The 16,492-nt window shown below is 40.1% G+C and overlaps 1 protein-coding gene across 1 annotated transcript in view; it reads right to left on the bottom strand.

Moving 5' to 3' along the window:
• Positions 1-9,557, bottom strand: part of CD109 (CD109 molecule) — a 118,796-nt gene extending 109,239 nt beyond the window's left edge. The window contains exons 1-2 of the mRNA XM_037147406.2: positions 9,361-9,557; positions 8,062-8,234 (exon numbers count right to left, since the gene is read on the bottom strand). Coding sequence (XP_037003301.2) covers positions 8,062-8,234; positions 9,361-9,434 — 247 coding nt within the window. The 5' untranslated portion in view covers positions 9,435-9,557. The remainder of the gene's footprint in view (positions 1-8,061; positions 8,235-9,360) is intronic.
• Positions 9,558-16,492: the final 6,935 nt, after the last annotated feature.

Below are 16,492 nucleotides of genomic sequence, written 5' to 3'. Positions count from 1 at the left end.
AGCTTATGCTTGCATGAGATGAAAAAGGTTGAAAATCGGTCACATAAAGGATCCAACAGCCACTCAGCCCAAATCCTTAGGATCTGATTTCTATTTCCACCACAACCCTCAGTGAGTCAGTGGAACAGTGACTCATTACTTGTCAGAAGAGAAGCTGCAAAACGTTTACTGCAAACATGTATCTTGAACTTTAAAGAACCAGTATGTTCACTTCCAACTTCACTCAGTCACTGATTCATGATCGAACCCAAGTCTTTCTCCAGATTAAAATTAACACCAATGCTGAGGTTAGGGGGCTGCTTAAAAGGCAAATACGGAAGTCTGGCAGGGGGCCTTCTCTCAGCTGCGGTGAATCATCATCAACTTGCAAAGACATGCCTCTCACTCGGGGTGTCTGGTACTGGATCAAGAAGAATTCCTTGGATACTACAGGAGTGTTGTCCTCAGTTTAAAATGTCTAAGAATCAGCTGTGGTGATTGCTTAAAATAAAGTTTAGATTCCTAGACCTTTCCCTTGCCTTCATGGGGTGGCCACAAGGCTACGACTTAAACTTTGAGAAACACAGCCACAAAAATTAATTTGAGAAAGATCTATGAGGCCCCCAGCCCTATCCCCACCCTCACCCCGGTGCAGAACCATTGGTCCATAACGAGAAAGTCCACCTTGAGCTGAAATAAGAAACTTGCACAAAAATGCAGGTCAGCATTTTAAAACTCCTTAGTTAGCCTTATTTCCTTCTGTATCAAAAAAGGAAAGAAAGAAATAGAGAGAGAGAGAAAGAAGAAAGGAAGGAAGGAAGGAAGGAAGGAAGGAAGGAAGGAAGGAAGGAAGGAAGGAAGGAAGGAAGGAAGGAAGGAAGGAAGGAAGGAAGGCAGGCCCATGCCCTGGCTGGTGTGACTCAGTGGATTGAGTGCTGGACAGCAAACTAAAGGGTCACCAGTTCAGTTCCCTGTCAGGGAACATGCCTGGGTTGCAGAACCACATATTGATGTTTCTCTTCATCTCTTTCTCCTTTCCTTCCCCTCTCTAAAAACAATACATAGATAGATATATAAATAATTTTTTTTAAAAAAACAATATTTGCAAATATATCCTTGGTCTTACACACGGTTCTCCGTATGTTACGGAAGTTTCCCAGAATATAATGGAAATGGCACTGGACTGCAAATTTGGGGACCTGCAATCTGTTCCCACCAACAAGTGATTTCACCTTAGGCAAGTCACCAATCACCACATCTCAGCCTCCTCAGTCACAAATTAGGTGATCAAACTGGCTTCTCTCTGAGGTCCTGTCCAGCCCCAAAATTCTGTGAAGCTCACAGTAAGTGAGAAAATTGCATCTTGAGATTCTTCAGATCCAGATTATGTTTCATTAGATTCAGAACTAAACTCCCACCAGCAAACATGAACATAGTTTTGCGATTTTTTAAAATTATTTTTAAAGATTTTTATTTATTCTTTAGATAGTGTGGTCAAGAAGAAGAAAGAGAAGAAAAGAAACATCGATGTGTGAGAGAAACATTGATTGATTACCTCTTACATGCCCCAAAACAGGGACTTGGCCTGCAACCCAGGCATGTGCCCTGACTAGGAATTGAACCAGCAACCTTTCAGTTCACAGGCGGGCACTCAATCCACTGAGCCACACCATCCAGGGCTGAAGATGATTTCAGAAGAAAATGACTGATACAACTTTGCACTGATATTCTAAAATAAAGCAAATGAAAACTATTTCATGTTTTTCCAGGCAGTAGAAATCCTTCAAATTCAGAAACAGCAGAACCAAATTCAAATTCAAGCTTTATCATTTACTACTGTGTTGTCAAGAAAATTACTTGTTCTCTCTTAGGGTCACTGTAGTGCCTTTTTCATGGGGTTATTAAAGTTAAATATGATGCAGAAAGTCCCCTATCACAGTAATTAATACATTAAATCCTTTCCCATTCTCTCCTAGTGATGTGTCCTTTATAGAGTTCAAGACTGTCCCAATAGGTGATTAATAATTGCCTCTGACATGATGGTTGCAATTCTCTTCTAATAACAACAGCTACCATTTTCCTGAATGATTCATTCCCACGTTGTTAAGTGCTTTAAACATGTTAGCTCACTTAATTCTTACAATAGGTACATAACTGTCAAAGGCAGAAACCGCCATTCTTCAGATAATAAAACTGAAGCCTGTTGAGATCATGACTGCCCACAGCCACACAACCACGAATGATGTGCGTTCAGGCAGACTGGCTCCCGAGCCCAAGTGCATCCTGGTTACTACACGGTGGTCCTGTATCCTCAGGCACCACCTACCTCTTTATGCAGGCCACACACAACAGCAAAGACAAGTGAATGAACAGCCCACACCCTTTAATAACCCTCACATAACTGCAAGTTCAGACTGGGCTCTGCCAGCAGCGCTGCCTGTGGAAACCTGCCCGGGGAGACCTGCCCACACACCACCCTCACTAATCTACTTTCATAAAAACCATGGCGCTGATTTTGAGCTACAAGTTATGAAACATATGATCAGGAGCTTTGTTCCCACCAGTACTGAATGAATTTTTTTAAAGTTTTCAGCTAATATCCCAATGTAAGAACCACTGATTTCCCAACCTTACTTGATCTAGATGAAAAATGACATACCACATATTCAATGTGGAAAAGAGAGAAAACCATAGAGGACAAATTAAGAAGAATTTTTAATTCTCAAAAAAATAGAAGGTCAGTGCCCCACTAACGCTACAAGATTTTTAGCTCAAAGAGAAAAAGCATGTTATTAAAGAATGTAGACACACGCAGAGAGCAGGTCTCACCCCAACACCTCAGTGGGAAGATAGAAGTGGCCTTGGCACTATGAATAAATGGTGCCTCCAGAGCAGCGGGCGCTGACCAGGAGACGTTCTACTCTTTAATGCAATGGATGAACCTAGCTAGTGCTATCCACCAAAGAGACAGTGAGACTGCTAATGATGGTGATGGTGATGGTGGTGGTGGCGGTGTACTGATAATGACCAGTACATTTGAATGTCCGAATCTCACCACTTAAAAGACATTAATCTATCTTTAGACAACTGCACAGAATTTAGCAGAAACACTTTTTCTAAAGGGCTCCGGTTCAAAAAGACATAAATGATCCCTAATAAATGTAGAATACGTTACAAATGAAAAAATGAACTACAATGCAATCGATGCTGCTGGCCTCAAGGACATAAATGCAAACAGAATTTTCCCCAGGTCTTCACACACATGAACTCTTCCTTGAGGACAAGCCATACTTTTTTGCACTTATTAAGGTATATTCAAATTCTACAATTCAAATCCTTTAGCACTTATTAAGGTATATTCAAATTCTACAATTCAAATCCTTTAGCACTTATTAAGGTATATTCAAATTCTACAATTCAAATCCTTTAGCTATTACTATTTCTGACAAAAATTAAGCTAGAAATGCATCCCAGTTATGGTGAACACCACCCTGCCCCTGAATTTCTAAGAAGACAGGTACTGCTAGAAATGGCCACTTAGAAACAGTCCCCATCCTCACCCAGCTGTGCTACAAGATGAAGCTTTATTAAAATCAACCTTTTCTTGGAGGGCTTCATAAAAAAGTGATGAAATAATCAGACCTAAAATGTATTTACTTGTTTGTGTTTACGTGGTTTAAAGTGCAATGTGGTTAAATTAGGAATAAAAATGAGCTCTGGCTGGGTCGCTCAGTTGGGTAACCAACTGAGCTATATGCCAAGGTTGCGGGTTCCATCCCTGGTCACGTATGAGAATCAATGAATGAATGCCTAAATAAATGGAACAACAAATTGATGCTCCCTTCTCTCTCTCTCTCCCCCTCTCTCTTAAATATCAATCAATAAAAATTTTTAATGAATAAAAATGAATCCTAGCATGATCCAGACCTCACTGATTTAGAAGTTCTCTTTCATCTACATACAGTTACAACTGGAGAAGTCAGATAAAGCAAAGGCAGAAATGTCTTGAATCCTAAGTCCTCACGTTCCAGGAAGCATCTGCTGTGAGAACAATGACTCACAGCCTCTGGTAACAGAATAGCGTTCTCCTTTCAAAGTGGAATCATGCTCCCAGCAATGGTATTTTCAGTGAAACTGTGTATCAACAGTGTCAAAAACAGACCCTAAAAGAAACACATTTTCAATCTTTCTTTTTCAAAGATCCATCCTGCTTCCAGGAGTGTTGTCTGACCTAGTCTTAAGTGCTTTAGCCTTCCCTGAAGCACGTGATGGACTCACTCTCCTCCCAAAAGAAAAATCTAAGAATAAAGTTAAAAACCAAGCTGCAATAACATGCACCCCCAACGTGGCTACTATTTGCAGATAAAAGGAAAGGAGACAGATAAAGGAAATTGCAGAAAAGACAATGCAGTGAAAATTCTAGATTAAGAGTTCGCAGACATCCAAGCAAAGCCCAAACATTTATCAGAATCATCTACATTTGCCTTACAGTAAAACTACCACATTGTAGAGCCAAAATAATAATTCTTAATAAGTAATAGTGAATGCAGAACTACCTTAACCATTGTCTGCTGTGGCTTCATATTTCAATATTTTCTTTAGCCATTATCATAAGATCCGGATTCATTCATTTTCAGAAATAATGGTTCAATAACGAAAGTAGAAGTCTGCCTCATGTAAAAAGGTAACGATGCTTCCTGCATGTTCTTCTTTAGGATTGTTACATGACATGCTCCTTATAATATTAACAGCTGTTGTTTTTTGAGTGCCTGTTAGGCACTCAAGTTAAAATACTGATTTTGACTTAGTAACTGTCCTAGAAATTAAGTTTCATTATCCCCAGATTACAGGTGAGAAAAACTGAAGCTCCGAGCAGTTAAGTAACCTGCCCAAGATCATATGACTTGTGCTGAGACTCAGTCTCAGACCTTAAGCACTAAGCGACACTTCCTCTTCCAGGGAAATGAGGCCTCCCTTCTTCCTGACCAAGTGCCCCGGCCCCTGCACACATTACCTCTTCCTGACTCTTGTCCCAAACTTATCCACCCAGTTAATCAACTTCCAGTGAGGAAAGAATAATAAATATCAATCCACTTAGATTTTATCTCATTTCATGATTGTGTTAATTTCTCTACGCTGGTAAAGTATAAATATTTATACCACAATGAACTGTTGTGAAATTCAATCCATCCTTCATTATGTGCCCTACATAATTTTTGTTAACATAACTCAACATTGTAATAGGAATTTGTGCCTCAATTCCTGGCTTCTGATTAAACATCTAAAGATTCTTCTCGTTAACAGCATTTATAGCTGGGTGATAGGATTATGGGTGATTTTTGTTTATTTTCTTTACTTTCAGTGTTTAACAGGTTGTAAGCACTGAGCATATATTATTAATTACTCTTTCAATTAGAAAAAATATAATAAATGTTATTTTGCTAAAAAAAAAAAGTTTACTTCCCTGCCCCCCCACCAAAGAATTGTTTTCCCCTTAGTATTTGAAAAGAAGATATTCATTGACCCAATAATCCTAGGCCAGGTTACAACACAAACTTGAAACAAGAGATGTAGTTTCTTTCATAAATGGCTCCCACTTTTACATTATTTTTTCTGTTACTTTAAATATTAAGAAATACACCCTGGCTGGTGTCGCTCAATGAATTGAATAGCAGCCTGCAAAACAAAGTGTCGCTGGGTCGATTCCCAGTCAGAGCACATGCCTGGGTTGCAGGCCAGCTCCCCAGGGGGTGGCACCCTAGAGGCAACCACACACTGATGTTTCTCTCCCTCTCTTTCCCCTTCCTCTCTCTCTAAAAATAAATAAATAGAAAATAAAAATAAATAAATGCTAACTATTTCAGCCCCCCTGCTTTGCCAACCTGCTGCCATCAGAGCTCTCCATAATGTAATTAATCACTTTCTATAAGGTAAGGGAGCTCTGGCCAAGATGGAGGCATAGTAGATATGCTTTGCCTGCTCACACAACCAAGTTAAAAACAAAAACCAACCAACAGTGCTAGAAAATCAAACTGTATGGAAGTCCAACAACCAAGGAGTTAAAGAAGAAACATTCATCTAGACTGGTGTGACTAGACAAAAAAATATGTCCCTAATGAAAGAACAGATCAAACTCCAAAAAGAGAAGTGATGAAGAGATAACCAACCTACCAGATGCAGAGTTCAAAATACTGGTGATCAGGATGCTCACAGAAATGGTTGAGTATGGTCACAAAATAGAGGAAACTGTGAAGGCTATGCGAAGTGCAATAAGGAAAAATATACAGGAAACCAACAGTGAAGGGAAGGAAACCAGGACTCAAATCAATGATTTGGAACAAAAGGAAGAAATAAACATTCAACCAGAACAAAATAAAGAAACAAGAATTCAAAAAAAATGAAGAGAGGCTTAGGAACCTCTGGGACAACTTTAAGCATTATAACATATGAATCATAGAGGTGCCAAAAAGAGAAAAGGAAGAGCAAGAAATTCAAAACTTATTTGAAAAAAATAATGAAAGAAAACTTCCCCAATCTGGTGGAGGAAATAGACATGCAAGTCCAGGAACCTCAGAGACTCCCAAATAAGTTGGGCCCAAAGGGACACACATCAAGACACACAGTAATTAAATTACCCAAGATTAAACATAAGGAGAGAAGCTTAAAAGCCACAAGAGAAGAGAGAGTTACCACAAAGGAGTTCCCATAAGACTACCAACTAATTTATCAAAAGAAACCTTACAGGCAACAAGAGCTGGAAAATAGTATTCAAAGTCATGAAAAGCAAGAACCTATACCCAATATTATTCTATCCAGCAAAGCTATCATTTAGAATAGAAGGGCAAATAAAGTACTTCCCAGATAAGGTAAAGTTAAAGGAGTTCATCATCACCAGGCCTTTAATATATGAAATGTTGCCCTGGCTGGTGTAGCTCAGTGGATTGAGCGCGGGCCTGCGAACCAGACAATCGCGGTTCGATTCCCAGTCTGGGCACATGCCAGGGTTGCAGACAGACTCCCTGCAGGCCAGTTCCCAGCAGGGGACGCACGAAAGGCAACCATACATTGGTGTTTCTCTCCCTCTCCTTCCCTTCCCCTCTAAAGATAAATAAATAAAATCTTTAAAAATATATATATATGAAATGTTAAAGAGCTTTATCTAAGAAAAAGAAGAATATCAAAACTATTCACAGTAAAATGACAACAATCTCACAACTATCAACAACTGAACTTAAAAAAAGAAACAAAAACAAAGTAAGCAAAAAACTAAAACAGGAACGGAATCACAGAATTGCTGAGATTACATGAAAGGTTATCAGTGGGGAGGTGGTGGAGGGGGGGAAGGGGGCAAAGGTATAAGGAATAAGAAGCATAAATGGTAGGCACAAAATAGACAGGGGGAGGTTAAGAACAGTATAGGAAACGGAGAAGCCAAAGAACTTACAAGTATGACCCTGTGGACATGAACTAAGGGGGGAGGGGGAATGCTGGAGGGCAGAGGGATACAAGACAGAGGTGAATAAAGAGGAGACCAAAAAAAGGACAACCGTAATAGCATAATCAATAAAATACACTTAGACAAAAATTTTAATAAAATAAAAATTAAGAAATATTTCCTAAAACTGAATTTTTAACTATTGTGTTGCTTTTCCCCCATAGGCCTATTTAGTAAAGTATACCTGATAAATACAGTTTTGTGTCAGACTGTTAACTATACCCATTTCCTCTTTAGGACACAAATGTGCCTACATTTCCCAGGCTCCTTTGCAACTGAATGTGGCCAATAAAAGACAAATAAGAATGACATGAGCCATGTCTAGGTCTAGCTCAAAAAAACCTCCCACATGAGAATTTCATTGTTCTTTCCCTGCAGGATGATGGAGCCACAAAATGGAAGAACTTTGGTCTCTGAACTGCCACTGGAAGAACAACCAAGAACACCATTTTGGACTTTCCAGGAACAAAAGAACATTAAGTAAGCCATTCCAAATTTGGGGTTTCTCTGTTACCCTACCTAATAGCTTTATTAACATGTTCCAATTATTACAGTAGAAGGGTAAAACTCTATGTTGCTTCTCTTACCTTTTTCAAAGACTCCTTCTGCTTCCAGGACAGACATGGTGAGGTTTGCGGCCACCTTGACCAGCTCGGCCTTCACGGTGACCTGCGAGGGGCTGTGTTCCAGGAGCTGCACCCCAATAGTCACATTTCCTCCAGGCCTGATGCTCCCTGGGGCTGTCACCAGAAACCTGGGCCTAAGAGTCCCCAACAAAGAGAAAACATTTTTTATCTTCACATCTCCATTCTTTTGTGATCCTCAAATTTTATAGACAGTGAGATAGACTTCGTATATTGTGCTGATTGCAACTGTCTCAATTAATATTGCGCTGCTGCTCTGTTTGGCAACTGCACTGAAATGTCACAGAAACAGTAACCCCCCCCAAATCAATTTTAATACAGTAATTCGTGTACAACTAGAGTAGGGTCTGTGTTATTACTTCCATCTTATAAACCACCAACAGCACAGGACGAGCCTGAGTGGAGAAGGCTCACCCTGGGGCTTGCAGAAGTTCCTGGCAACCTGCAAGCCTCTAAACTTCTCTTTCACAGTGGATCTCGTCCCAGTGTGATTTTTTTTTTCTTGGCTTAAACACACGATCTCACACACACATAGATTTTTGCCTATTTCTTACTAAAACCTTTATATTTGGGTATTTGCCCAAGAAAAGATCTAACCAATAGCACTAATTGAAATATACCACCAGACATTTCACTATCAGTGGTGAGATTTCCAGGTGTAGCAGAGTAGAAAAATCGCTAAAGCAGCATTTTCTCTGCACAAGCTAGGAGTCGGGGATCAACTGTAAAAACCTTTAGGAGTGGGGCACTTTCCATTACTTAAGTGCCTCGGTAGTTACCCTTTCTACAATGTCTGCACCTGAACTACACTTGAGTCACCTAAGCTACACTCTGTCAACGCCAAAGTTGAGACACCTTGTTCAGAAAAACTAGTATCATCTGTCTTTGAGAGAAGACGGCACGCACATTGTTTGGGAGCAGCTTAGAAAAATGCAGAGGCTCCGCGGACTAAAAATAAAATGACTCTCTTTAGAAAGTACTTATGGCCAGAGAAACGCTTAAACAACTTCATGGGGAAAAAAAAAAAATACCGGTAACTGTCTCCTGCAGAGCCAAGCTGACTCGACACATGGCCAAACCTCCTGGCCAGTGCCTGGGTGGGGGCTGCTGCCGCCGTGGGCCGGTGGGCCGGTTCCCACCCGCTGCTGAACAGCTACTGGCGCCACCCGCAGCCCCGGCCCAGGCGGACAGCGCGTCCTGCCCCGCGCGCCCCGCGCGCCCCCGCCCGCCCCGCGCTCCTACCCGGGGGCTGCGGCCAGCGCTGCGGTCCACACGCAGACGAGGTGGGCGGCGGTCAGAAGCCACGGGCCCCGCATCTCGGCAGCGACTGCTCGGGCGACCGTCGGCTCCCGGGGAAATTCGCGGGCACTGCGGGGTGTGGCTTTCCACCTCTTCCCTGACGTTTTCTTCCCCCCACTGACTCGAGTTCAGCAGTCTGAAATGGGCGCGCCTAAAAGCAGAGGGAGAGATCTAAATTGAGACAGGACTTGGTGGCTCCACCCCTCCCACCCGCACCAAATGGCGCTTCTCGATGCTCTGGCAAGCGTCGCAAATCCAGGAGGGTCAGAAAGCCGTCTCTTACTGCGGTCAGTCCAACCTGGTCCCAGCATCTGCTCCCCGCGGAGTACGCGGGGCGCCCCCTTCCCCAGCCCACGGGTTTCTCCGGCTGTTTACAGTAGCGCTTTACTAACGATGTCCAGAGTGAGTAAACAGGCACATCCTTGTGAGGAAAAATTCATAGCAGCTTTGTGAAGTGGAAAAAAATTCATCATTGTCCTCCAGACTGTGAGTCAGAATTTTAGAGAAATGGCCCGCGTGCACACACACACACCCCCAAACAGGGGTGCATTTACTGAGTAGTTGTTTAATGTGTATATGAATGTGCACGGGAGAAAACTTTATTACCTTAAAACAAAAATTGAGGTATATTATTTACCTCACCAGGAAAACGTTGTTTCTCAGGTTACAAAAAAATTCTGGCACATGCAAAAGTTAGGTGTTGCTACTTGGAACTCTAAGAAACAATTGGGGAGATGCTTTATACTTTCCACTGTGTCTAAACACACTTGCAACAGACAAGTATTCATTAGAACTGTACAGTGTGAAGCGATTTGTGTCAACACAGCTAGGCCTGGGCTAGCTCTCCTGTGGGAAGGCGAGTGGCCCTGGTGCCCAAGGTTACTTATCTCCAGCTCCTTTGCTGCCTTGGCTGTCAGCAACTCCTTCTCCAGCCAGTTTGTTTGGCACTGACACCATCTTCAGATGACTCAGGTTTCACCATGACTACACCATAAAGGCAAGGAACTGCCAGAAACTGTTCAAAACCAGGAACATTCAGGCCCAGACAACTTAAAGTTTCTAATTCGTGGAGAAAAGTTTTAGTTGGTGACTTTTTAATCAGGGCAAAATGTAAAAGGAAAAGAGGTCAGCAAAGGAATGTCTCATGACAAAGTTATGTGCTAAAAAGGGAGAAAGTAGCACCTAGACAAACTGTGGTTTTTGGAATCCAGGAACTTACTTTCCTCCCTTTCCTGTTCCACCCTTTTTCACGGAGCTCAACAACTTTTGGAGGTCTCCTATGTCCTTATGTCTCCTACAGGCAGCCTATCTTTAGCGGCGAATTTCCTGTCTGGGCAGGGCTTGGGTATAGGGGAAAGTATGTAAGTGGATCCGCGGGTACAGATCTTGTCTCTGACACAGCTGCTAACTACTAGTCTGGTCTCCTTATCTCTGTTGTTCAGAAGGAAGGACTAGGGTCGAGTGCGAGCCAAGTATCAAATCTAAATCAGTGCTTCTCAAACTACTGTGTATGAGAATTACATTAAAATGCAGACAGCGATTCAGCAGGTTTGAGATGGGGATTGAGATTCTGCTGTACGTCAGCTTACAGTGCACCAGAGTATCTACAGGTAGAGGCAATTTGGGGGCACTTTGGTGGGAAAAGGAAGTTGGAGAAAATTCTTTTCAGGCTTCACTGTGTAAGATGGATCAATAAATTCAGAGTTATTCTGGAGGCAGGTGAATGTGAGAGGGACTCCAGAAGATTCATTGGTAATGTTGCATTCCCAGAAGACTTCTAGAAATACTTGGAACTGCCCAGTTTTTTTAATAAAATTAAATCTGTGCAGATGTGTGTGTGTGTGTGTGTGTGTGCAGGTTTTTAAACGGATGCATCCTCTCTGTTTATGCCTCCTTTTCACAAAATACACTTACTGAAAAGCTTAACATGAAAAATTTAACCATGTGAATTTGCACAGTGATGAAGCTATTACATGTCTGGCACAGAGTAGCTACTCAATAAAAATTTGTTAAAAGGCTTAATGAACTCAGACCAAAAAAAGTTAAGGGCTTTATCACAAGCTACTAGTATTACAAGAAATGTTAGACTTGAAAAAGGAAGAGGAGGAGATGAAGAAACCAAAATATGAATAATAAAATGGCAATTACTACATACCTATCAATAATTACTTTAAATGTAAATGGATTAAATGCTACAATTGGTTTGAGCATCATCCCAAAACACAAAGGTTGTAAATTTGACCCCTTGGCAGGGCACATACAATAATCAATCAATGAATGCATAAATAAATGGAATAACCTCTCTCTCTCCCTTTCTCCCTTCCTCTCTCTCTAAAAAAAAATCAGTAAAAATGTTTTAATGCTTAAAAAAGACATGGGATGGCTGACTGGATAAGAAAACAAAATCCATATATGTGGTACATACACAGACTCACTTCAGATTAAAAGACACACACAGACTGAAAGTAAAGGGATTGAAAAAGAAATTTCACACAAATGGGAAGGGCGAAAAAAAGCTGGGGAGCAATACATCAGAAAAATAGACTTTAAAACAAAGGATGTAAAACAAGAGATGAAAAGGACCTAGCAATTCCACTTCTGGGTATTTACCCAAAGAAACCCAAAACACTAATTCAAAAGATATATGCACCCATATGTTCACTGCAGTGCTATTTACAATAGCCAACCTATTGTCCATGGAAGCAACCCATCAATGGGCAAATGGATGAAGAAGATGTGCTACATATATACAGTGAAATATTACTCAGCCATAAAAAGAGTGAAACCTGGCCTGACAGGTGTGGCTCAGTGTGCTGGGCATGTTCCCTGGAGGGGAAAGGTGGCCAGTTAGATTCCTGTCCGAGCCTGTGCCTGGGCTGAGGGTTTCATCCCTGGTCGGGGCGCGTTGAAGAGGCAACTGATCCATGTTTCTCTCCCTCCCTTACCCTCTCTCTAAAAATAAATAAATAAAACCAGGGGTTTTTTTAGTGAAACCTTACTATTTGCAACAACATGGATGGACTTAAAGGGTATCATGTTAAGTGAAGTCAAACAGAGAAAAGACAGATAGCATATGATTTCACTTGTATGTAGAATCTAAAAAACATAATAAATGAACAAACAAAACAGAAACAAATTCAGAGTCAGAGAGCAACTGATGGTTGCCATATGGAAGGAGGGTTGGGGGAAGGGGTGGAAAGAGGGAAGGGACTAAGAAGCACAAATTGGCAGTTACAGAACAGTCGTGGGGATGTGAAGTACAGCACAGGGAAAGTTGTCCTGTTGTAATGACACTACACATGGTGTCAGACAACACTAGACTCATGGGGGTATCTCTTCCTAAGTTATATGAATGTCTAATGACTAATATAATATTGTATGTCAACTGTAATTTAAAAACAAAAATTATTTTAAAAAGTAAAGATATGTTTGTCAATGTTTTTAGTTAATTAAGAAAAACTACAGGGACAATAACTAAGGGGGGTAGAAATGGGAGGGAGGTGGGGTGCATGGGGGAGGGGTGGGCTGGAATGGGAGAAATAAACAGAAAACTGTACTTGAAAAATACCTAAATAAAAATTTTTAAAAAAAAGAAAAACTGATAATAATCTGAGAGTAAATTATAAGTATTGGGTTAAATAATTATGATATACAACAGAATGCCATAAAGTAATTTAAAATGATGCTCTTAAATTGGAAACTATTTAATTATTTAGAGCTAAGTATTTATGATAAGCTGTTAGGGGAAGTCTGTTTTTTTTTTTTTTTAGATTTTATTTATTTATCTTTAGAGGGGAGGGGGGGGAGGGGGGGTCTGTTTATATGACAATTTAAATGTGATTCTATTTTTATAAAGCTAAAATATGTTCATGTGGACATACACATTATAGACGTATGACTTGGAGAGAGACTTGAAGGACAGTAACCAAAATGTTACCAGTATCCTGGTGATTTTACCAAATCTGCCAAGTTTGATATAATAACTATATATTATTTTTCCTTGAAGAAGGAAACAACAAAAATTATATTGCTTTGGTAAGCAGTCTTTAAAAGAGCATCTTGGAATAAAAGTCATTTCTGCTACTGGTGGCATGGCAGTAGACAGTGTTTTCAGTGACCCTCTCCCACCACCTATTTCTCCACCCTCAGTAAGCATCTAAGCTGGCCAAGTTTCTTCACACGGTGAAGTGACCCACATCTTTATTCCCAAAGTCTTCAAGCCATTAGCAGTCCTCCTGGGATTGCAGAATATTTTCCATTGATTTTAATCATAGGACCGGGGAAGAGGAAGAGATGTCCCAATATATCTTCTGCATTCTAGAAATGCTCCTTACTTCCTTTGTTTAGTGGCAACTGCTTGACACTCAGGGATCATTCAATCACTCTAGCCAGCAGAGTGACCCCTTGGCTGTTGGTTCACTGGCATGAAGAGCCCCAAGTGTCCAGGTAGCAATCTCAGCTGCCGGTTTAACTGAACCACTGCAGTACCCCCAGTGGAAGAGTTCCTCACTTGGGAACCTAAACCCCTAAACCAGCAGAGCCTGATGTTGTGGGAATGAGAAGAAAAAATTTGAGTAGTGAGTCACTTGGGATGATAGAGGAACCATTCTTACTCCTACCTCCTCCCTCTCAGACCAGTGAGGCTGGCTTTGGGAGAATCACTGAAACATTTGTTACTGATTTAAATTATATATTGCACCCTAGCATCTGTTGTTTAATGTTTATACATTCAGATTGTATAACATTTCAGAAATAGTATGTATGAAATTAATGTCCACTTACATTCATCTATTTGAAAGCTATTTGATAAAATCCCACACAGAATACCAGAATATTCCCTGATAGTCTTTCTTGTCTTGCCCAAGGGCAAAGGATGAAACTCCATCTACTGAAAGACAAGGAATAATGTTGAAATTAACAAGGAATAATACTTGTTCTTAACTTACTATACAAGAGTACAAAATTTAAAATTAGAATTCTCAAAAAAAAAAAGAATTCTCTGTCCAACTAAACTATCAAGCAAGTGAATATATAGTAAAAACATTGCTACAAACTCTTTTTAAGAAGTGACTTTAGAAGGACATATTTAGCAAACCAATGGAATAAGCCAAGGAAAAGGAAGGTATAAGATTCAGGGAAAAGTATATATAACCTCAAAAGGCAATGAAAAGCTCCAACAGTAAGAACAATTCAAGGAATAGCCCTCAAGGGAAAAAAAAGAATCTTAGAACAAACATGATGTAGAACTGGGGTAGAAAATTGTGAGTATGAGCATGTAAAATAGTGCAATGAAAGAGAAGGGGATTTGGAAACTAAAGGGGAACAAATTGGGGTGGGAAAGAGTATAACCATTATTTTTTAAACAGAGGGTATATAATCATTCGTTGGCTCTGCAGTGAACAATACTTAAATAATTACATTGATGTAAGTGTGGTTTATTGGTTTATACCTTATAGCAGTGATTTTCAACTTTATTAGTTTATATGTGATGGCACATATAACTTATTACTAAAATTCTGTAGTACACCAAAAAACATATTTTTTGCCAATCTGTCGGGAGCCAACCAGCAGCCATCTCTTGACAGGGTCGGGATGGATGAGATGCATCTGCACAGCCGAGGCAACTGTGGCTGGATTTCCTGTCTATCTCTCCTTGCATGCTTGTCTTTGCGATTAATAGGTGGTGGGATTTTTAGACACCTGTATTTCAAGCTCAATGATCCACATAATTTCAATGAAGTTGTACAAAATGATTTCTTGGCCATAGAACAAAGTTCCCCCTAATGGGGTAGCCCCTGAATGACTAAAAGCTCATGAAGTAACAGCCCCTCCTCTACCTTGGATAGGAATATATATTAATTAGAATTAGACAGGTAAAGTAGTAGGAGAAGCTGGTTAACTATTACAAACTAAGAACACAGAAACAATTACCAAGGAGTGAGAGTTCATAGTATATAAAGAAATATTTTGGACATGAAAGGTGGATAGCTAAGTTGTACATCACAAAGGCCTTATAATAAATTTCCCATAACCTCTGCTCAGTTTAGTGGATCCTTTTGCCCCATGCCAAATTCTACGAACTTTAATAAACAATAAGATATTTAAAACTCTGTACATACAGCTATTTCTAATTGTCTGATTAATGGCTCTCCTGGTCAAAATAACCTTTGTTTAAAATAACTGAATCTATGGAATTTCCAGTACTTTTCCTAGTTACCTCCATACTGATTTTTTCTGCTTAACTGATCATGCCATACACCTGTTCCTTTCATGCTATGTAACAATCTCTATTAAAATAAAGCTTAAATCAAACTTGGAGAATTTGGTCAGACCTGTCTCTTGACATAGTCGAGTGTCTGACTCTTCATTCATTGCTTGTGTGGTCCATCCTTCAGGGACCCTGAGACCTGCTGAGGCTGGACCCCAGCACCAATCTGACAAAAATAGGTATAATTTTGATTCATTCACATTGGGCAGCTATTGTTATGTTGGCTGTTGTCATTTTTTAATTTGACAATCTAAAGGGAAAAATATCAGTGCCCCTGACTGAATAAATAGTCAGGTGTTGCAACTGGCACACCACTTGAAAATTGCTAACTTGCAGAATTAGTCTCATTAAAGGAAATAAACTAAGCTCCATCTTGATTTTCTAATATGAACTGTATTGCTGGTAACCAAATAGTAGATATGGGGAAACTTCCTGTTATAGAGGTTTTCCAGCTAGTAAATGTAAAATCAGTGTTAGAAATAGAATAGCAACTCTTAACGAATTATTTGATCTTGACTACTATTGTCCAATAGAACTTTTCATGCTGATGAAAATGTTCTATAGCTGCCCTAACACAGTAACATGAGTTATTGAGCATTTGACATGTGGCTAGTGCAACCGGCAACTGAATTTTTTATTTTATTTAATTTGAATCTGATAAGACCACTTATGTGGTGTTATGTTCTTCTACCAGGAGACCTGGATGTTTACTTTTGTGATACTAGCAGTCATTATGATCAGTTTTACTTATTTAATTTATACAGCAACATGTAACCAATAATTACCATGTTGGATCATATGTATATA

This window comes from Artibeus jamaicensis, unplaced genomic scaffold (assembly GCF_021234435.1).
Source record: "Artibeus jamaicensis isolate MK-2021 breed Jamaican fruit bat unplaced genomic scaffold, CSHL_Jam_final contig_1127, whole genome shotgun sequence".
NCBI lineage: Eukaryota > Metazoa > Chordata > Mammalia > Chiroptera > Phyllostomidae > Artibeus > Artibeus jamaicensis.
This window is presented reverse-complemented; position numbering and strand designations above follow the sequence as displayed.